This window comes from Onychomys torridus, chromosome 15, assembly GCF_903995425.1.
Source record: "Onychomys torridus chromosome 15, mOncTor1.1, whole genome shotgun sequence".
Lineage (NCBI taxonomy): Eukaryota > Metazoa > Chordata > Mammalia > Rodentia > Cricetidae > Onychomys > Onychomys torridus.
In genome coordinates, this window is record NC_050457.1 from 28,146,485 (window position 1) to 28,169,686 (window position 23,202).

The 23,202-nt window shown below is 37.4% G+C and overlaps 1 protein-coding gene across 1 annotated transcript in view; it reads left to right on the forward strand.

Annotated features, from left to right (window-relative positions):
* Adamts6 (ADAM metallopeptidase with thrombospondin type 1 motif 6) overlaps nt 1-23,202 on the forward strand; it is a 241,420-nt gene that overhangs the window by 144,931 nt on the left and 73,287 nt on the right. Inside the window, exon 15 of the mRNA XM_036207143.1 lies at nt 4,924-5,026. Within this exon, the coding sequence (XP_036063036.1) occupies nt 4,924-5,026 (103 nt within the window). The remainder of the gene's footprint in view (nt 1-4,923; nt 5,027-23,202) is intronic.

Genomic DNA, 23,202 nt, shown 5'->3' on the forward strand with positions numbered 1-23,202 from the left:
AGTTCAACGGGCAGATAGAATGTGATAACTGGGGAGTTGGGGATTTTGTGAGGAGAAGTCCACCAGCTGGACCTTTATTAGCCTGTACCGTATCTTTATGTAGTATAGACAAAGATGTCTGACGGGCTAGACAATCAAATGTGTCCATGCTTCACACTACCTTGCCATGTGTATAACTTGCTAAGTGGAGTAGCATTTGGGTTTCAAGCAGAGTATGCTGCTCTCCTGAAGAAGGAAGCCTCTGAGAGTGTAGAAAGCTGGTCGGGTGCAGTAAGAGTGAAGCAGGTGTGTATTTGACATGCACACAGAAAGGAGAAAAGTGTAAAGTGTGGGAAAGTAGTAGCAGAGAAGAGTGGAGCAGCTCTTTCGCTTTTGTCTGGTGATGCGGAAGTCAGTGGTGTCCATTCTGCCAGTTTCCTTCAGGGTCTGGAGAGGAGAGGGGAAAGAAAGGGTTTCCCTCTCAGCCCATTCCTCACTCACTGTACGGTAAGACACACATCTGAGATGTATTTTAAGATTAGGGCATTGAAGTGTATTTTACAAATGAAAGAAAGACATAAAGGGATTTGGAATTTGCCAAGGTTACCCTCTTCCCTGAAACAAAACCAGGATTAGAGTCTTATAACAGAAATGCCACTCGCAAGTTTGCGGGCAGGCACTGAAACTCCACTGTATCAATTTTCATACCCAGTCAGTAGATTAGCATTCTTTCTAGACTGATCTACCAATAAAATGTGTTAAATTTAGGCAAAAGGAAATGCTTATGTATCCAAATAGTTGAAAGTACAATATAATTTATAAAATGTGTTAATGTACAGATCTAGGGGAAAGGTGATAAAGATTTTGTTGTTATTGTTTTTAATTTGAAAATACTTAGAAACCCTGGAGGCTGAGGTCTGTGGCATTGCTCTTGGGCCCATAGGCCCTACTTGTTGGCGTAGGGAGAGGATGCTTGATTAGTTTTCACATTGTTTTCTGTACTGGCTTAGGACAGTGTTGATATTATCATCTTAAGTCACCTAAGAAACACACTACATATTAAACCCTCCATTAAACAAAATTATAGGTTTTGCAAATCTCTTCCAGAAATTACCTTCCTTTGCTGACTCTTTGACCTCCAATCCAGCGAATGGGAGTCCTGTTTAGCTCACACTTACTCTTCTACATGCAGAGCATTCACTGGTGAGAACTGAACTCAGAACATCTAGAAACAAAGACATGGAAACAGTTCTATGCAGAGCCTCTTAAACACCCCCCCATTCTGTGAAAGCATCAACCACTCTGCCTCAGGGCATTTGCACATCGTCAGTCCTCTCAGTTCCTTTTCACTCTTCCTGAACTTCAAACAACTCTCTCACCTCACTACCAAGACCTCTCTACTCTGTCTCCTCGTTCCTCTCATGTCAAACTACAATGTTTCGTTAAAGCAGGGATTTAAGGTTTTATTTTTTCCTGTAATTCCCAAAGCCTAGCTTGTATCTGACACATATTACACAATTTATAAATACTTGTTAAGTGAACCTAGACCAGTTCTTTGTCACTTGCTTTAAGAAGACTGCCAGCTAACTAGTATGTACATAGAAGAAACTTATCCAAGCCTGGGTATCATTCAGTCTAAGAAGATCTGTATAGATTCAGAAGAAAGAATACAAACCACTTGGTTGTAGGAAGGCAAGTTCTGATGGAAAGTAAGGAAGTTGCTAATATTTGTAGCTCTCTGAAAAGTGTATGTCTGTCCTTTTGTTTGTGTTTCTATAAACTGGGTGACTGATTTGGGGATAATTGTAGATAAAGCCTAAGTGTCTGTTCAAACAGTATTCCATCGCCTCTCACAGCAGTTCTTCACAGATATGATTCTGTGCTGGCTCAAACACTGATCCAATCTGCCCTGTCTCTTCCTTTTGTAAATACTTCTATTGGAGCACCAACATTTCCATTTTCTTACATAGTAAGCCTGTGCTGTTGCATCATTTGGAATGAATCAAGAGGGTGTTCCCATTTGTACCCTGAAAAAAAATTTTTTACCTGAAATTTTTTATGAATCAACCTTTCTATACTCCTAGCTCTTTCATTATAAAATGATTATGATTACTTCATGAATGTGCTGTTAGGGATTAAGTCGCTAACACACCTAAAGATCTCTGAAGTCTGTCACACTCTTCTTAGAACTAGTTAAGTGACATTTTCAACAGTGACTTAATTTTATTGTAGCTGACCCTAGGAGAGGCACTCAGAAGAAAGGAATAGGTAAGAAACTTCATGTAATATCATGCAGGTGTTTCATTAAACAGCATCTCCTTTTATTGACTATTTATTTGCTTTTCCTCCATTTTAAAGGGTCCTTAGAAAATACTGAAAAGCAGCATTTTTAATTTTGCATTCAGTGAATGCTGTAATTTGTTAACTCAGAGCTTTGTACTGGTGTTTGCATAAGAGCTGTTGTTTCTCCTTGGATTTTTGTACAGTTTCTATGTTTGGTATAGGATGGTCTTTTCCACCATTCAGAATACATAATATCTTCCTGCTTGCCTACATAGTTTTTCTTGGCTTCCCTCTCAATAATCTTAATTGAGCACAGTCTTAATAATCTCCTCAAGTCCTTTTTATTTCTTAACTATTTCAGTTGCATACTTTAGGGCACACTCAAAGTTTTCTTTCAAATTCACTATTTCCATAATTTATGACATGGCACATTGGCCTTTCATACACTCAACACCTATAGACAGGCTGTAAGATATTGTTGTTTGCTGTTTATGTTTCCTGAAATAGTTATGTCCTTTTTCCACTTCAATCTGGTCTTTTCAACTAGATTAAAAACTGTACTTGGACAAAGCTTTTAAGTGGGTGGTACTTTTTTAGATGAAAACTTGTATCTACAGTTCAAATTACATATATTTTTAAAATTGGCATTTGCTTTAAAAACAGATTTGGTGCTTGGTAAAACCACTGACAGACAACTTTAGCTCTCATGAAAGAGTCTTTGAAAATAGCTGGACCAGGGAGATGGCCCAGTGGTTGAGAACATGTGCTGTTCTTATAGAGGAGCTGAGTACAATTCCAGAACCCATGTTGGGTGACTCACACAACTGTAACTCTAGCTCCAGGGAATCTGGTGCCCTCTTCTGGCATCCATGTTTACCTACACTCATGTGCATATTCTCTTGCCCCCTTAAACACATACACATAATTAAAAATAAAAATTAGTCTTTAGAAAAGGGAAAATAGGTTGGAAAAGAAAATATTTCTTATTATGTTCAACCATGTTTATCAGACATGTATAACTAATGACAGCCATGACTATGGCTTCCCCAAATCATAAACATTTAAAACATTGTGAGTTTTTTTGTTTTTGTTTGTTTGTAGTTTGATTGTATGGTTCTTGACCATGAACTTTGTAGATGACAGTGTCATGTAGCAATGTAAAAGGATGTTATGTAGCAATGTCAAATGTCAGTGTTCCAAAGATCCAAATATTAGCAAACAGTGAAAAGAAGGGCTTGTAAGCAGAACACGACACACTTGCTAAAAGTGGGCCACAGAGTAATTACGCAGAAAGAAGCCTTAGGTTTGGAACTGGTGGTGTGTTTCGCTCTACTGAGTACATTTAAAGATCTGAGGCTCTTAACATAATGTACAGCTGCTGCCACTATTTTACAATCTGAGGCTTTGGACTTAATATGCTAAAAATTTTGAGCCACAACCTATAGTAAGTAATGACAGCCATATAAATATTTGCACACCATGGTCTATTATTTTCACACATTTCATAGAAATTATTTACTATTACTTACTGATCTTGGACATTGTACAAAGATCTTCAGAGGAAGATATCTAAGGGAGGTGCTAAGAAGGTCCTCAAGACTGTCTCTGAGGATGCCTGTAACTCACTTGTCATTTATTCTGAGTTAAGTATTTCCTGGACTGGAGGTATGGTTCAGTGACATACTGTCACTACCCAGCTTCTACAGTGCCCTGCCTTGGATTTCCAACATTACCTTCCTCCCATTTTGTTCTTTAATGACATATTCTGTTCTATGTTCAAGTAGAAAGTTTTCTCAGTGTTTCAAAATTTATAGCTTTTTATTATTATTATTTTAAGTGCTACAATGCTATAGAAATCTAAAAGATGAATCAAATTGTCCTATTGCTGAAATACTTCATGAGATGTTATACTTTCAACCTTTGTATTCAGAGTTGAGTAAAGGATGATTGTGGCAATTATAATTTAGACCTAGTTAGATTGGCAGGATTTTCTCTTTAAATTTTTCAGGTAAAGGAAACACTGCAAACTTTTATAACCAGTTATTGTTTCTTCATCATTTCCTTTCCCCCTAAAAACATGTGGTACCAATGAATCATTTCATTTTCTGTGATGTTAAAATGTGAAGTTTACATTTTAATAAGTCCAAACCCCTTGAATTTGAAGGTGCTTGGAGTTGAATCCTAGCATTTTTCCCAGTTCGACTTCTGGTTTTCATCTGGAAGCATCTGCAGTGATCGGGGTACAAATGGCAATTTACAAGCTAGATGCCGTCTTGGTGCTGTGCATCTTGGTGCCTGCAAGTAAATCTACAGCGAGCTATGGTACCTGAGCTCCAGACATGGTTACCAAGGGGTCTTGTGGTCTAGGTTCTTGTCTGGTTTCCATGTGTCTCTGTAAGGAGGTATTATGGCTACAAAACATGTAAAGTCCCATGGCAGCTTTCTGGCACTTAGTTTAAGTCACCGTGGTCATTTCTTTTCACCTAGGCTTACAATTCGGACACTCCAGTGTGAGTCTTTATTGTAGACTGGTAAAACAAAAGTCCGATGAAACCCAGAGGAGATAGGGTGGTGGTCAGTAAATACAAATTTTAGGGACACTGTCCCTTGGTTTTGGTATTTTACAACAATGGTACCATTTATGATTTTATTTTATTTTAGCCATGCCCTTTGGGTTCCCGAGATTTTCGAGAAAAACAGTGTGCAGACTTTGACAGTATGCCTTTCCGGGGAAAGCATTATAACTGGAAACCCTATACTGGAGGTAACGTATGACCCGGCAGAGCACTCACGCTTGAGAGCTTTGCAAATCTAAAAGCATGTAAATATACACAAGCAGACCTTCATGGACATGTTAGTTAGAATTAGTGTATGCTAGTCAAAGGAAGAAAATACTCATGTTATTTTCCAAGTCTCATATTTAGCATCCCTGTGATAGTTTATATGTAACAGTTTATAAATTATTAAAAACTATATCTTAAAAATTAATTCTTTTTAAAAAGTTAAAAAATTCCTAGAAAGTATGTAGTCACATAAAACTTATAAAATATAAGCTCCACTTGAGGCTTTCCTGGGGTAAATTATAATCATTGAATATTTGTAGTTATCTCCTTAAAACAAAATATGCTGACATAAATCAATTCAACTCCAAAGAGAAAAAGAAACCTGTTTACTTTTTTTCTTAGTCAAAGGCTAATGATATTTCTAAAGGTCTATTGTTGGTTTGCTTTCATTTTTACTTTTTATAAGTTATTGTGTGTGCATGCATGAGCACGGGCTTCCCCAGGACTCTTGTGTGGAAGTAGAGGACAAGTCACAGGGCCAGTTTAGTCCTCCATTTTGTCAGTGCAAAGGCTTGGCGGCGAGCGCCTGTACCCATTGAACTAACTTGCTGGCCACATCTTGAGTTTTGTTCCGGGTCAGGCTTTTGTTTTGTTTTATTTTTTGAGACAGGTTTTTGCTATGTAGCTCAGGCTTGCCTCAGACTTACCCTCTTATCGACTGAGCTCCCTGGATGCTGGATATGCAATGGTGTGCCACCATGCCTGGCTAGAATAAATGTTTTTCCTTGTCTGAAAGCATTTTGCTGTTTAATTTGGACATGTATCAAATACTAATATTTGTCATTAAGCAGATGAGGTTTTTACTTTCAAAATATAAAGTACAATTTGTTGTACAGAAATTTTCAATGCACTATTGAAAGCACTGTTTTATAAAATCTTGGTTTAAAATTATACAAGGACAGAATACTTTAAAAAAGTTTTTTTGAGCATAACACCTGTGTACTGACCACCAATATTTTACCATTATCATTTTATTATACACATGTATGCTCATCTCCCTAGCCACTTATTAATCATGATGTGTTTGATGCATGTAAATTAACCTGTAGCTGTTTTTCTCTGAATGCTTTGGCATGGGTACCATTGGTCATCATTCAGTTGATTACTGACTTTTCTTTTGCCTTAAGAATATGGACAATGAGATGTACGTATCTTACCTGTGATTTCTCAGAATTTTGCCAGTTGCATATATCCATGATTCCTGAGTGAAATACAGAATGTCACCATTACCTCCAAAATTACCATAGTCCTTACTGGTTCAGATCTAACTGTTTTTCATAGACTAACAGTCTTAAGCAACAGACATTGACTGCTCCCAGTTTTGGAAGCTGGAACCAAAGATCATGGTGCCTGCATGGGTGAATTCTAGGGAGGGTGCTTTTCTGAGTTGCAAACTACCATCTTCTCATTGTTCCTACCGTGATACAAGATGGAAAAGCTCCTGGACACTAACTCAATTCATAAGGGGCTTATTCTTATGGCCCAGTTGCTTCCCAAAGGCTCCCTCTTCAAATACCATTATATCAGGCTTCTGGTTTGAACATAGACATTTGGAGAGGACATAAATGTTTAGTCACAAAACAGTCTTCATATTTCTTCACATCCATAGTCAATTCCAAGAGGTAACCATTGCTCATCTTTCTTGTATAATGCGTGCCCATGAACTTCATATAGTCTTGCCCATTACTATTTCTAGCCAGTGCTTTTTATATTCATCCATGTTGTGATATGAAGTGGTTTAATCTTTTTGTTGCTGAGTGACATTCTTCTGTAGTAATCACTTTGTTTTGCTTTCTGCTGTATATGGATACTTGGGTCGGTTTTAGTTTTCATTTGTCATGCATGAGCAAGCTGGTGTGAAGGTTTTGGTCAGGTCTTTGATGAGCCTGTATTTCTCTTTCTCTTGGGTGAAGGAGCAGGGATGAAATATTATGCAATAGCACAGGTGAGAGTTGAGTTTTAAAAGAAAATGCCTGATGTTTTTAAAAAATGATTGTACCATATTATACTCCCACCAATGGCATCTGAGATTTCTATTTACTCCAACATCCTAACCAGTATTTGGTGTTTCTCTGGAGAGTTAGTTCATATTTTCAGATGATTGGGTTGAGCATTCTCTCATGTATTTGGTTGTTTGTGTGTTGTTGTTGTATCTTTTCCTCAAAGTTGTTTTTCTTCAAAATCAATTTTTAATTTTATTAATTTATTTTTAATTGATATCTATTTATACTTATGTGGTGCAGTATGGTCATTTGAGGAATTTGATGATCATATCATCAAATCAAAATTGTGTGACTGGCAGCACACACTATTATTTATATGTTAGGGGCCAATCATTTTGAGGCCTATAACGGATTGGCATCGATAGTAGTTGTCTGGGAGAACTAATTCCTTCTATCTAGCCAGATGTTGGCATCTGTTATCCAACTCTCTCCCATTTCCCTTGCCACTTTACTTCTGTCTTAACGTGGCCATTGTTGTTTTTCAATGCGATCCACTTTTTTCAGTTTCAAAGGTGACGGAGAACAGGTGGCATCTTCCTTTGTCCACCTGTCTTACCCCCAATATAGTGTGTTCTAGTTCCATCAGCACTGCTGCAGACCACGCGCTTCATTCTCTCCATGACTGCATGATATTCCATCACGCTTACATCCCACACTGAAAACTTCAGTCATCTATTGGCAGGCATTTCCAGTGATTTCACTTGTTGGGTGTAGAGAGTAGCATATACTGCTGCAATAAGCATGTGTGCACGTGTGTCTTTGATGCAAGGATCTCAGCTCCTTTGAACATGTACAATATTAACATTATTGTTTTTCTTTCATGGTTCCATTTCTTGTGGTTTGAGGCACTTCCATTCTATTTTTCATAATTGTTATACTAATTTACATCCCTAACCATCATGCCTAAGAGCTCTTTTCTCCTCAGCATTCAGTATTTGTTACTTTTCCCTTTTAAAAGATGTCTGCACCAACTGAGATGAGATGGTATCTGTGTGAAGATGAGAGATATCTCGCCTTTTGCCCATTTTTTAAATCAGGTTATTTGGCCATTTGTTTTGTTTGAAATAAGGTCTTGCTCTGTAACCCAGGCTGACCACAAACCCATGATCCTCCTACCTCACCCTCCAAAGTACTGGGAATACCACTACATGCTACCATGCCCATCTTGTTAGTTTATTATTTTTTTTTTGCTTGTTTTATTTTATTTTTTGCAACAAGGTCTTGTTTTGTAGCCTACAGACCTTCGCCATATAACTTAAATGCATTTCTCTCTGTGTGTGTGTGTGTGTGTGTGTGTGTGTGTGTGTGTAGAAAAGAGAGAATAAAAGAGAATGCAGAGAAAGACTATGGTAATTATGATTGCTTTTCTCATCAAATGTATTATTGGTATATAAAATGCTACTTTTCTGTCTTGATCTTATGTATTCCAATATTAGTTAATTTAACTATCAGTTTTAATTTTTGTTGGTCTATCATTGAGAATGCTCTCTATGCTAATAAGAGTGTGTATTTGATAAAATGTTTGGTAAATATCTATTAAGTCCATTTGCTGTGTAGTGGAATTGGATGCGTAGACTCGATGCATATATGAGTTATTTATAATTGCTACTTCCTCTTAGTCAATGATCTATTTATTAGAACTATACAGTGACCACATCTCCTTTTATAGTTTTAAAATTAAAGTCTGTGTTTGCTGATGAAAATATAGCTACTCTGCTCACTTTTCATTTCTGCTCGTATGGAACCTCTCTCTTTAACTTTTTATGTACATCTGTGTGTATCATTACTAGTGAATGGAGTTTCTTGTAAGGAGAATACTGACAAATCCTTTTAAAAATCCACTCAACTGCATTAAGTCTTTTGATTACAAATATTAGTCCATTTTCATTCAAGGTCCTTTTTTGTAAGTGAGGACTTGATTCAGTCATTTTCTCAGTTACTTTGTGATCTCATGGCATATCCTTATTTCTCACACCCTTTAGCCTTGTGGTTTGGTGGTGTTCCACAGTGATAAAATTCAGTTCTATTCCCAGCTTCCTCTGTACATCTCCTTTACCTGGGAGTTTTATTCTTTCATGCTTTTCCATGATGACAGCGCTCACTCTTTTGCCTCTACATTGAGGGCATCCTTAATAGTTTCTTTGTTTGGCCACATTAGGATAATTGAATACCCTGTATTCTCCATGAGTGTTGTGTGTGCATGTAAAACTGATGTGTTTTCTACAGTGATTGGGTACAGTGTTCTTGTACATATCCATGAGGGCAGCCTGCTTGAGACTGGTATGTAATCTTTCATATTCTTTCTATTTTTTTTTTCTGCTCTAGTTCTACCAGCTATTGAAAGAAGTATGTTCAATCTGTTTTTATTATATGGATTCACTTCCTCTCCAGGGTTTTATTGCACATGTATTTGAATGTATTTCCTTAGGTTTATATACATATAGGATTATTTGTCTCAGAGATTTAATAATTACTATTTATATAATTGTTGCATAGTGCATTAGCTCTAAATTTGTGATGAGGTATAACTTAATCTAATTGGTTGATAAGGTCTTTAATTACAGAATCCCCTCCGCTCCCCTCTTTTACAAGTTATTTGTTATCAGAATGTGTGTATATGTATGTGAAAGTGCTGTTACGTGCATGCATTGGCTTTTGTGTGGAGGTCAGAGAACGACTTTTGGGGGGGTCAGTTCTCTTCATCTACTCTGAGTTCCAGGGGTCAAACTCAGGTCAACAAAAGAAGCACCTTTACTCCCTGAGCCATCTCACTGGCCCTGCAGTTCTTCCCTTCATGAATGATTATGCCTCCTTTTGTATTAGCTTCCTTGAGGGATAATTGATACATTGTGTATAGGCCGAGAGGATGTTTTCATGCATGTGTGCGGTGTGAACTAACATATCACTGATTCACATAGTTTTTCCTTTTTTAGTGTGATGGAAAGCCTAAGACCTTAACCAAATTTTACGTATATGAAACAAATTTCAAGTAGACATACATTACTATTAACTACAGTATTTCCAGCATTTCTCTTAAAACTTTTTCATCCTTTGACAAAATCTCCCCCATTTTTCCATCTTAGCCAGTCTCTGGGAACCACCTCTCTCCCTTCTGCTCTTCCACGTTTGACCTTCTTAGATTCCACTTAGGTGAGATCACACGAGATTTGTCTTTCTGTACGTGGCCTGTTTTGTTTATTGTAATGTTTTGTGAGTTCTTCCGTTTGTCTCAAATTTTAGGAATGATTTCTTTAGAAAGGCGGAATTTCATGTATTCATGTGGTGTATATATGTTCATGTCTACAAACATATTGTGTTTGTATATCTCACCATTTCTGTATCTGTTCATCTGTTAAGAGACTGGCATTTATGAAATCAACAGCAGTGAACATAAGAATGTAGTAAAAGCTTTGAGGCAGCCATTTTATACTGTGGAGATTTATCCAGAAGCCACATTGCTAGGATGTGTTGTAATGTTGCTTTAATTTTTGAAGAATCTCTATAGTGTTTTCCATTATGGCAGTACCAACTTGCATTCCTGGCAATGATGTATAAAGACTCCCTTTTCTCAAAATTCTTGCCACAACCTCTTACATTGTGACTTTTAATCAATAGGCTTCTAGTACTTGTGAGGTAATATCTTGCTGTGGTTTTGGCTAGTGTTTCTCTATGAAAAAAAAAAAAAGACACTTTCTCAAGTACCTATGGGCCCTATGTATATCTTCTTGGGAAAAACATGTCTATTTTATATAATTGGTCAATATTCAACTGGGTTATTTCTTGTGTTTACTAAATTTTCCTTGCTGTTTGTAAATTTTGAGTATTGATCCTTATTGCATATATGCCTTGCAAATACATTTTAGCATTCCACAGATTGCCTTTTCATTTGGGGGATTACTTTCTCAGTTTTAAAAGTGTTTTAATTTTATACATCCCCAGATGTTCATTTTGGCGTCTATTGCTTGTGCTATAGGTGTCATTTCCAAAACTCCTCTGCCAAAACCAAAGTCATGGAATGCTAACCTTGTTCTCTTCTGGTTGTTTTATAGCTTTGGCTCTCCTGTGTAAGGCTTTAATCCATTTTGGGCAATTTTGTGTGTAGTGTCTGATAAGGCTATGATTTCATTTTTTTTTTCATGTGAATTTCTAATTTTCTTACCACGACTTATGTAAGAGATTATCCTTCTGCATTCTTGGCAGATTGGTTGAAGATCACTTGCTTTGCATGCATGGCTTGATTTCACTGACTTCTATTATGTTTCATCACTGGGTTGCCTGCTTTAGAAATCACCACACGACTCTGATATCTTCAGTTCTGAAATACAATGGGAAATCAGGAAGTGTAATTCTTTCAGCTTTATTCTTGCTCAAGATTTTTGTGGCTAGTCAATGTCTTTTGTGAGTCTGTAAGAACTCTGGGAAGTCCTTTTCTGTTTTTTGCTCATCATTTGTAACAGGATTTTTGATCAGATTCTTTAGGGTTCTCTAATCACAGTGAAAGCAATCAGTTTTCTTACTTTCCAGTTAGGATGCCTTTTCCTTCCTTTTCCTTCCTGGCTAGTACTTGTAGTACTGTGCTCACTAGAAGTGATGAGAAAGGGCATCTCTTTTCTTCCATAGCCTAGAGGAAAGGCCTTCAGCTTTTCTCAGTTGTGTAGTATGTTAGCTATGGATTTATCATGATGGCTTTTAATGTGTTAAAATACTTTCCTTCTGTTCCTAATTAACTGAGGATTTTCATAATGAAAAGTTGGTTGCGTTTTGTCATTTTTTCCTATATCCATTTAGATGATCATTTGAGGTTTTTGTCCTTTGCTTTTAATAGTGATGTGGTAGACTTACTGATTTATATATCCTGGACCATACTTTTATCCCTGGTGTAAGTCCTACTTAATCATGGTAGCCAGAAAAAGATGCTAGGAGTTATTCTAATCTTAAATTTGTTAATCCTAACATATTTTCTACTTTAAAGAATGTTTTGCACACACTTCAGAAAAAGATACCTTTATAGAGTGTGTCTGTTTTGTCTACAATAAGCTAAACCCCAACATTTCTGCCTTGCTTTTCTGTCCAGCTGATTTACCCATTGTTGAAAGTGGAATATCAAAGTCTCCTTTTATTGTCTCAATGTGTCTGTCCCTTCTCAGCTCTGTTGACATTTGTTTTATGTGTATTGGTGCTCCAGTGGTGGATGTATTTGTATTTGCAAGTGTAAATTGCATTTGTTTAATTAACTACTTGTTGTTTTGTAATCTCCTCTTGGTCACTTTACTTGGTCACTCAGTGTCCTTCGTTTTCTGATATAGTTCCTACTGCTGTCTTTTAATTTGTACTTGCATGGATTTTTCCATGCTTTCCCTCACAGTTTATGTGTCTCTAAATCTGAATGGGCTTACATAGTGACAGTATGTAGACTTGGGTCTTTTTAAATCTTTCTTAAAGGCATTCAAATCTCCCTTACATCTTTTAACTAAATAATTTAATCTTCCTTTAAATTTAAAATAAATGTCTGTGACAAAAACTTTCTATCACCATTTGTCACTTTTTGACTGTTTTATAGATTTTTAACCCCCTTGGCATTTCTCTTCATATAGTTACTATTTTTTGCTTTGTGGGTTTCCATGAGGATTGAATGAAATATTTTATCATTATATTGATGTGTTTTAAGCTGACAACAATCTAAATTTGATCACATAGAAAACTTATATACTTTAATTCTCTTGACTTCTATTTATAATGCCACATTTTACAATTTTTACACATTTTACGTGTGTGTGTGTGTGTGTGTGTGTGTGTGTGTGTGTGTGTTTTAAGTTTTCTTGTTGCTGTGACAAAATATTCAGTAAGAGCGACTTAAGGAAAAGATTTATTTTGGCTCACAGTTTAAGGAAAGTATGGTGGCAGGATCATATGGCAGCTTGCCACATTCTGTCCTTAGGAAGTAGAGAGATGTATTAGTCAGTGTTCCGTTGCTCTGAAGAGACACATGACCAAGGCAACTCTTATAAAAGAAAGCGTTTAAATGGGGGCTTGCTCACAGTTTCAGAGGTTTAGTCCACTATCATCATGGTGGGGAGCATGCAGACATGTGGGAGCTGGAGCAGTAACTGAGAGCTATATCCTGATGCATAGGCAGAGAGAGGCAGAGAAAGACTGGGCCTAGCATGACCTTTTGAAACCTCAAAGTCCACCCCCACCCCAGTGACACACTTCCTTCAATAAGGCCACATCTCCAAAGAGTTTCACTTCCTGGTGACTAAACATTCAAATATATGAGCCTACAGGGGCCATTCTTGTTAAAACCACCACACAAGAGGTGAATGTTGATGCTCGGCTGATTTTCTTTGTTTTCTTCTGCCTGGCACATCAGCTCATTCAATGGTGCTGTCCACATTCACTCTAGGTCTGCCCTGCTCAGTTAGAGTTTCCTAGAAACATGTTCATAGACAACCCAGGAGTTGTACTTCCATGATGATTCTAATCCAGCAAAGTAAACAATGGAGATTAACCACCACAGCATCTATTAACAAACCATAGCTATAGAAGTGTTAAATACTTTTGCCTGTTAGCCATTAATGCCAGAATTATGGGTGGCTACATGCTGCCGTAGTGGTATTAACATTAGCCTTAATTCAATAGTATACTTACCTTTACCTCTGATTTTTGTGCTTTGATGTTACTAGTTAGGATCTCTTTATTTCATTTTGAAGAACTCCCTTTGGCATTTTTTTTCTATAATTTGTCTTGTGATTATGAAGTTCCTCAGCTCTTACACATCTTGTAAAGTCTTCATCATGCTTAAATTTCCGAAGAAGACATTAATAGATAAATATACATGGCTAGCAGTGTTTTCCTTCCAGCACCTTGGGTCTTTTACCTTGCTTTTACACAACTCTGCATAGAAATACATGGAAAGGCCTATGGAGTTGCCTTGTACATTATAAACCTGTCTTCCTGTACTGCTTTCTGCATTCTTTTTCTTCGATGATTATAACTTCGTTTGTTTTTGTGGGACCAGGAATTTTATTCGGTGTCTAACACACACTAGGCAAGCACACTACCGCTGAGCTACATCCAAAGCCTGATAAGAATATATCTCTGTGAAATCTTTGGTTGAAACTTGTTGGAGAACCTCATGTATCACACACCCAAATATTTATCTCTTTCCTCAGATTTGTTGGGGTTGGTGCCATTATTCCTTTTGATAAACTTTCTTCCTCATTTTTTCTCTCTTCTTTTAAGAGTCCCACAGTGTGAATGTTTTTGATGGTTTCTCATAAATCCTGTAGGCTTTCTTTATTTCTTTAATTTCTTTATTTTTTTCCAAATGACCTTATTCTGAGTCATGGATTCTTCCTTTTACTTCATTGAATCACCTGTTACTGCTTTCATATACATTTTCCAATTTAAGTATTATATTCTTCAGCTCCAAGATTTCTGTTCTGTGTCTATCTTTATTGAACTCATTTTGTACATATATTATTTTTCTGATTTCAAATAGTTGTTCATCTATGCGCTAGCTTCCTTAAACTTCTGTATGTGTGGTGTGTATGTTGTATGTAATTTGTGCATCTCTATATGTATAGGAGATTGATCCCTGGGACTCAAGCTTGCTAAACTCATATACTCTGTCATTGACCTATAATCTCAGCCCAAACCATTATTTTAATTTCTCTGTTAAACTATTCATAAATCTCCATTTTGTTGGAGTTGTTTGCTGGAGTATTATTGTGTTTTGTTAGTAGTGTCATATTTCTTGACTTTTATTATACATGTAGCCTTCATGTTAATGTCTTCACAATTAAAGGTCTCCTAAAATCTCTAATGATTGGCTTTTAGATAGCTAAATATATTCACCAATCAGCTCAGCTAGGGATTCTAGCCTCTGTTAGATACTTACTCTAAGTGGGTTAATTACACACTAATTGTTCTCTCTTAGAAAGGAAGTATTTAGATTGTATGCCCTCTCTGAATGCACAAAGACAACCCAGGTACTGAGAGCCTCCTACTTTTCTCCCTGGGGTCATAGCCCAAAAATGCTCAAATGGTGTACATTCTCTGTATTTCATCAAGGTTGGGACAGATGTCTGTGGAATTTGCATCTGTTGTCTGTGGAATCACATTTAGGCTGCTGGCCTTGAAAAGTAGGGAGGAGGCTTATAGAGTTTTAGGGGTGCCCATTGCTACCTGTGGGAAGGTCTAAAGATAAAATATCTCAAGTAGTTCACAGAGGCAGTTTCTAAGGGAGACAACTAAAAGCCTTCCTCTTAAAATTATCGTTTTTGTGTTTCAAAGATTCTTATACATTGTGTTTTCATTTCACCTTTTATTTTACAAATTTTTTAATTTCCTTCCTCATTTTCTCAAACAACTTGCTGATCACTCTATGTATTTATATATTATCTATAATTTCTCTTGATATTGATATTTAGTCTCATTCTGCTATGATCTGATAAAATACAAGATATTATATGGTTTTGTTTTGTTTTTATTTTATTACCTAAAATGTGATCCAATTTAGAGGACATTTAGGTACAATATTCTGTAGATACTTGTTAAGTCCATTTGATCAATTTAACTATCAAGTTTCTGTGAATTTTTGGGTTATCTGGTTGATCTATTGAGAAGTTACTTAATTATTACTATATTTGGACTAAACTGGCCATTTAGTGTAAAGTTTATGAAATTGGGTACATTATAAACATTTGGGTATATCAATGTTGAGTGCCTATCTATGTATTTATGGTTTTTACAGCAGCTTATTATGTTGTTTCCCTTAAGAAAACTAGGTAATGGTCTTTATAAAGTTTTCAGTGTGTTTATCAGAAATACAGCCACTCTTACATGTTCTTCCAGTGGCTTGATTGTTTTACTCTTTATGTCTTTGCCAGTAAGATATGTTTATTTTTTAGTTTGTTTTATATTTTTGAGACAGAGTCTTACTATATAGCTCTGGCTGTCCTAGAACTCACTTTGTAGACCAGGCTGGTCTTGAACTCAAGAGATCCACCTGCCTCTGCCTCCTAAGTGCTGGGATTAAAGGCATGTGCCACTACACCTGGCTTGTTTCTTTTTTATTGTATGAGAATTTCACACATACATATATGTAATGAATTTTGATCAAATCCACCTCTATTTCCCCCCTCCCTACAATTTCCCCATTATCAGCCACACTACTGTTTTCCCCTGTCAACTTCATCTTCTCTTTTCTTGTTCCTTTTTTTTATTCACTGAGTCAACTTAGTGCTGCCTCTAGATGTGTGAGTGTGGGACCATCCATTGGAGTGTGAGTGTCCTCTCAGTGGCTGGCTACTGGAAGAAAATGGACTTTCTCTTCTCCATCAGCCATCACTTGCCAATAGCTCTGCCACAGCTAGGGGCAGAACTTCATGAGGCCTTCCCAAACCCATGCTGCAGGTCTTATGCAAGCAGTCACAGCTGCTTGTGTTTATATGCAATCATTATACAGCAAATGTTTTTGCTGTAGATATCCACTAACTCTAGCTCTTAAAATCTTTCCACTCCCTCTTCCAAAATGATCCCCAAACATATGGGGGAGAGGTATAATATGGATGTGAGTACTCTACAGTCTTCTATTTTTCACACTTTACCAAATGTAGATCTCTGTATTGATCACCATCTACTGCAAAAAGAAGCTTGTCTGATGAGGGCTGAAAGACACTAATCTGTGAGTGTAAAGATAAGAACATACAGGGCAGTTTATTACTGAGTCCATTTAGCTAAATAATAATACTGAGTTCTTCGCTAGGACCTGTGGCCTAGCTAGCAACAGACTCTGGGCCCTGTTAACAATTCCAGGCATAGGTTCCATCTTTCAGTGCAGGTTTTAAGTCCAATCAGAAACTAGTTTTCTCATTCTCACGATAGTCATATTGCATCAGCAAGCATATCTTACCAAGCCAGTCTTATTGTAGCTTGCAGGGTTCATCCCTAGAAAGACTTTTGTTTTTATATTTATTCCCTGGTAGCATGCACAGCACTTTCTAACATGAAAGTAGGTCAATAGAAACGAAGCCTCCAGGTCAGTAATAGCTTGATTTCTCCCTGCTCTATGGTGTTTTCAACAATAGAATATAGCCATCAAATTCTATAAGGTAACCAAGAGCAATAGCCTATAATTCTTTCTGGAGCGTCTATGAGACCCCATTGACCAACAACTAAAAATTAAGTAACCCATACCTAGCACTAGGCTTTTCATTCGATGGCCTTTGGTGGCTGGGGGAGACAGTGTCTTCTCACTATAGTATAACTCATCTAAGTTTCTTGTGTGTATGAATATGTGTGTGTTTTAGGAAGGTTTTCAGTAGTGCACTTCCTTAACTGTGTTGAATTTTTCTAAATTTGATTATTTGTGCTTCTTTATTTTGGGAGTTCCCTATGTGTATTGGGGGGTTGCTGGCTTCCTCAGTATTGCATGGTTTACTTCCTCCTAGTTCTCCTATGTTAATCTATTACTCTCATTAAATTTATTCTTTACTCCTGATTACAGCAATATTTTTATTATTATTGTTGTTTTATTAATTATATTTGTGTTTTAATTTTACACATCAGCCATGGGTTCCCGTCATCCCCCTTCCCGCCCCCAACCCCACCTTCCCCCCATCTCCTTCCCTCCATTCCCCTGGGGATTCATTTAAACCTGGTGGATGCAGTATAGGCAGGTCCAGTCCCCTCCATCCAGGCTGAGCAAAGTGTCCCTGTGTAAGCCCAAGGTTCTAAACAGCCAGCTCATGAACTAAGGACAGGTCCCAGTCCCACAGTCTGGATGCCTCCCAAACAGTTCAAGCTATTCAATTGTCTTACTTATCCAGAGGGCCTGTTCTGGCTGGGGGCTCCACAGCCTTTGGTTCATAATTCATGTGCTTCCATTCGTTTGGCTATTTGTCCCTATGCTTTTTCCAATCTTGTGTATATATACCATATTTTCTTTATCCATTCTTCAGTTGAAGGGCATCTAGGTTGTTTCCAGGTTCTGGCTATTACAAACAATGCTGATATAAATATAGCTGAACAAATGCCCTTGTGGTATGATTGAGCATTTCTTAGGTATATGCCCAAGAGTGCTACCACTGGGTCTTGGGGGAAATGGATTCCCAATTTTCTAAGGAAACACCATATTGATTTCCAAAGTGGCTGTATAAGCTTGCATTCCCACCAGCAGTGGAGGAGAGTTACCCTTGCTCCACATCCTCTCCAGCATAAGCTGTCTTCTGTGCTTTTGATCTTAGCCACTCTGACAGGTGTAAGGTGGTATCTCAGAGTCATTTTTATTTGCATTTCCCGGATAATTAGGGATGTTGAGCAATTCCTTATATGTCTTTCAGCCATTTGAACTTCCTGTGTTGAGAATTCTGTTTAGTTCTATAGCCTATTTCTTAATTGGACTGTTGGGCATTTTGATATCTAATTTCTTGAGTTCTTTATATATTGTGGATATCAGCCCTCTGTTAGATGTGGGGATGGTGAAGACCTTTTCCCATTCTGTAGGCTGTTGCTTTGTCTTGTTGACCATGTCCTTTGCTCTATAACAGCTTCTCAGTTTCAACAGGTACCATTGTTTGATTGTTTCTCTCAGTGTCTGTGTTACTGGTGTTATATTTATAAAGTGATCTCTGGTGCCAGTGCATTCAAGACGACTTCCTACTTTCTCTTCTGTCAGGTTCAGAGTAACTGGATTTATGTTGAGGTCTTTGATCCACTTGGATTTAAGTTTTGTGCACGGTGACATATATGGATGTATTTGCAGCCTTCTACACATTGACATCCAGTTATGCCAGCACCATTTGTTGAAGATGCTTTCTTTTTTCCATTGTACATTTTTGCCTTCTTTGTCAAAAATTATATGTTCTTGGTGTGCGGGTTAATGTCAGGGTCTTCAATTCAATTCCATTGGTCCACATGTTGGTTTTTATGCCAGTACCAAGCTGTTTTTATTATGGTAGCTCTATAGTAGAGCTTGAGGTCAGGGATTGTGATGTCTCCAGAGATTGTTTTATTGTACAGGATTCTTTTGGCTATCCTGGGTTTTTTGTTTTTCCATATGAAGTTGAGTATTATTCTTTCCAGATCTGGGAAGAATTGTGTTGGTAATTTGATGGGGATTGCAATGAATCTGTAGATTGCTTTTGGTTAGATCGCCATTTTTACTATGGTAATCCTGCCTATCCACGAGCATGGGAAGTCTTTCCATTTTCTACCTGGGACCTGGCTGAGGATCTCTGCATCCACATCCATCAGTTATTGGATGAGAATTCCAGCAGGACTTTTAGGGTGTTTGGCCATCTGTTCACCAGACCAGGTCAGATCAGGCTTTCTCTAGACCGTTGCCAGCAGTCTACAGAGGATGTATCATTGTGGATTTCTGGGGACCTCTCCAGCATTCTGCCTATTCCTGTTCTCATGTTCATGTTCATCATTTATCATGGTCTGTTATTCCTTGTTCTCCCTTTCTATTCTTGATCCAGCTGGGATCTCCTGCTCCCCTAAGCTTTCTTTCCCTTGAACCTTGCCCTTCATTACTCCCACTGTCATCCAGGTTGTTCATGTAGATCTCATCCATTTCTCTGTCATTGGGTGATCCCTGTGTCTTTCCTAGGGTCCCATTTTCTAGGTAGCCTCCCTGGAGTTGTGTAGGTCTAGTCACCTTTGTTTTACATCTAGTATCCTCCTATGAACGAGTACATACCGTGTTCGTCTTTCTGAGTCTGGGTTACCTCACTCAGGATGACTTTTTCCAGATCCATCCATTTGCCTGCAAACCTCATGCTGTCATTGTTTTTCTCTGCTGAGTAGTACTCCATTGTGTATATGTACCACATTTTCTTCATCCCTTCTTCAGCTAAAGGCATCTAGGTTGTTTCCAGGGTCTGGCTATTCTTTCTTCCTCTTCTGAGCATCATGTTTCTTTTGATGATTTTCTGCAGACCTGACTTGGTGATAAGTAGCTTAATTTTTTGCTTGTCTTGAAATATCTTCATTCCATATTGATAGTATAAGACAGCTTGCTAGAATTAGTAATTTTGGTTGATGATTAATATCAGAGCTTGAAATTTTCCTAGCTTTTAGGGTTTCTGCTGAGACGTCTGATATTGTTTATTTGGATGTTTTTGCCTTTTCAATTGAGTTGCTTTTTTCTTACAGTTTTTAATAGTTTACTGAATAGTTTTTAGCATCTTGACTATGTGTTGTGGAGAGACTTTTCCTTGGTCATGCACATTCCAAGTCACTCTTGGTCTTGAATGTTCATTTCTTTCCCCAGATTTGAGGAAAATTTTAGACATCACTTCATTGACTAGCTTTTCTCTGAGTCCTTAACCACATCCATTCTTGGTTTGGTTCCTTAGTCATGTGCCACAGTTTTCAGATGCAATAGACATACTGCTTTTTCTTTTCTTCTTTTCTTCCTTCCTTTTCCTTCCTTCTTTCTTTCATATTCCTTCCTTCCTCCCCTCTCTCTCTTTTTCTTTCTTTCCTTTTTTTTTTTCCTTTTTTTGGTTTTTTGAGACAGGGTTTCTTTGTGTAGCTTTGTGTCTTTCCTGGAACTCAGTTTGTAGACCAGACTGGCCTCAAACTCGCAGAGATCTGCCTGACTCTGCCTCCTGAATGCTGAGATTAAAGGTGTGCACCACCCCCACCCGGCTCTTTTTCTTTCTTGCTGTTCGAGTATTGCATTGCCTTGGCCTTGCCTTCCACCTCTTATATTCTTTCTTCTCTTGGTCTAGTCCACTGCTGATGCTTTCCACTGTGTTATTTGGTCAATGAGTGTTTCATTTCTAGCATTTGTTTGCCTTTTTTCTTGATCTCAGTTTCCTTCCTGTGTTTCTCATCCATGTTGTGGATCTCTTTTCTGTAATGCTAACATTCTTACATCTTGAATTTTCTTTACTCTTCTGCTTGCTTGTTTTCTTGAAGTCATTTATTATTTTTAGAAGTGTTTTTTGACTTTTTAAAATTGGCCTTACTGTATTTCAGTACCTTTATATTTAGTAATTAAGAGTTTGTGATCTCTTGGAGCTGTCATGTACCATGATTGCTCATGTTTCTTCTGTTGCAATTTGCCTATCTGTTTGGATAGCTGTGGGTTTATTCCGTGATAATTTTGGTGAATAATCCCCCATATGACTAATAGAGAAGAAAACAAACCACCTTGGGTTGAGGTTTCTGCTTCTGCTTTTCCTACTTAGGATAGGGTGGTTTGATATTCCCAAGCCCCACCTCCAGCCCCACCCTGCATTGCCCATCTGTTTCTCCTCACTTTCAGCTGACTTAGCCTCCCTCTATGATTTCCAGTGCTCTTCCAATTATTCTATCTTCAAGACAGAGATAATCTTGCCTTTTTTCCCCTGACTGTTCTCATCCATTGCACAATCCAGAGGCTGCTGCTTTTCCATCATCTTCAGGTACCAACCATCCTATGGAGAGCAGTTTTTGGCCTCTAAAAAATCAGAAGCGTTTAAATGGAATAGAATCTGTGCTTTCATCTTGGCTTTAAAAAATTCTAACAACATTGGGACATCCTTATCATAACAGTGACCTCATTTGGGGATGTGCTCTAATTTGTTTTTGAACTCAGCATGCACTTTGCTTTCTTCTTTTACCTACTTTCACCTTTTGGAAACCTTGTTTCTAAGAACTTTATTGAAATCCAGGCATATAATTTTAATTTGTTACTTTAAAGAGAATTTTTGTCAGCCTAACTAGAATAAAACCTGCGTTTTAAACCTTTAAAATAAAGCTGTAAAGAAAATATTTTAACTCATAACCTTAATCAGTAATCACTTATTTATATAGTTTATACATGTGCTCTTTCCATTCCAGTAAGACTACATTTATATCTGTTTTTTCTATAAAATTATGATATATGGATTGCTGATTTTTGTTTAACACATTAACCATAAAAATAAACATGTCTGTGTCATCGAGATAACTCATTTGCCAAGCCAAATGACCTGAGATTGATTCCTGGGACTCACATGGTTAAAAAGAGAGAAATGACTCCCATGGGTTGTCCTCTGACCTACACACACACACCACACACACACACACACACACACACACACACACACACACACACACTGTGGCACATGTGCACCCACACACAGCACACATAAACATACACATATTTCTAAAACATTAAAATTTCCATTATTATGTTTTTCATAAAACATACTGTATATTATTTCAATAACTAAAATATAATATTATATTCATGTTCTCTTTTTTATTAATCTAATAAAAATTGCATAAACATAATGCCATTTTTAACTCTATCATCGATTTGCTGATCTCATATGAAACTATTCTCCAGCCCCTTTGAGTATGATATTTTTCAGACATGGACAGATTTAGTTTTGTTTTAATAGTGTGTATTCCAGGTTGATAGACACAGCAGAGTTTTTGTATGGGATTTAGCAGAATATATAACAGAATTCTTATTTGTTCTAAAAGTTATTGTTCATATCTCCTAAAATTGTGTTTCCTTAGCTCATTTTTTAAAAGGTTTGTTTATTTATTATGTACACAGAAGAGGGCGCCAGACCTCATTACAGATGGTTGTGAGCCACCATGTGGGTGCTGGGAATTGAACTCAGGACTTTTGGAAGAATAGTCGGTGCTCTTAACCTCTGAGCCATCTCTCCAGCCCTTCCTTAGCTCATTTTTTAAAACACTTCCCTTTTATACTTTAACAAGAACTGTTTGGTGACTTCCACTATGATTCATTTGACCCAAGATCAATTGTAATAAGTAGTGGGTGCTCCTGAAAGGCTTCAAGCACAAGGCTGCTCAGCAGGTATTCCTTTCCGTTCTGTTGTGGATACAATAAAAATAAACACAAAGTTTTTAAAAGGAAAGAAGTCTACACACTGAAGTGTACACTCTGGAATGGTGTATATGTGAATTGTCAATTTGATAAGAGTAACACTGAAGCCGGGTGTGATGGCCCACGCCTTTGATCCCAGCTCTCGGGAGGCAGGTAGATCTCTATAAATTCAAGGCCAGCCAATTCTACAAATTGAGTTCCAGGGCAGCCAGAGTTGTTACACAGAGAAACCCTGTCTTGAACAACCAAAAAT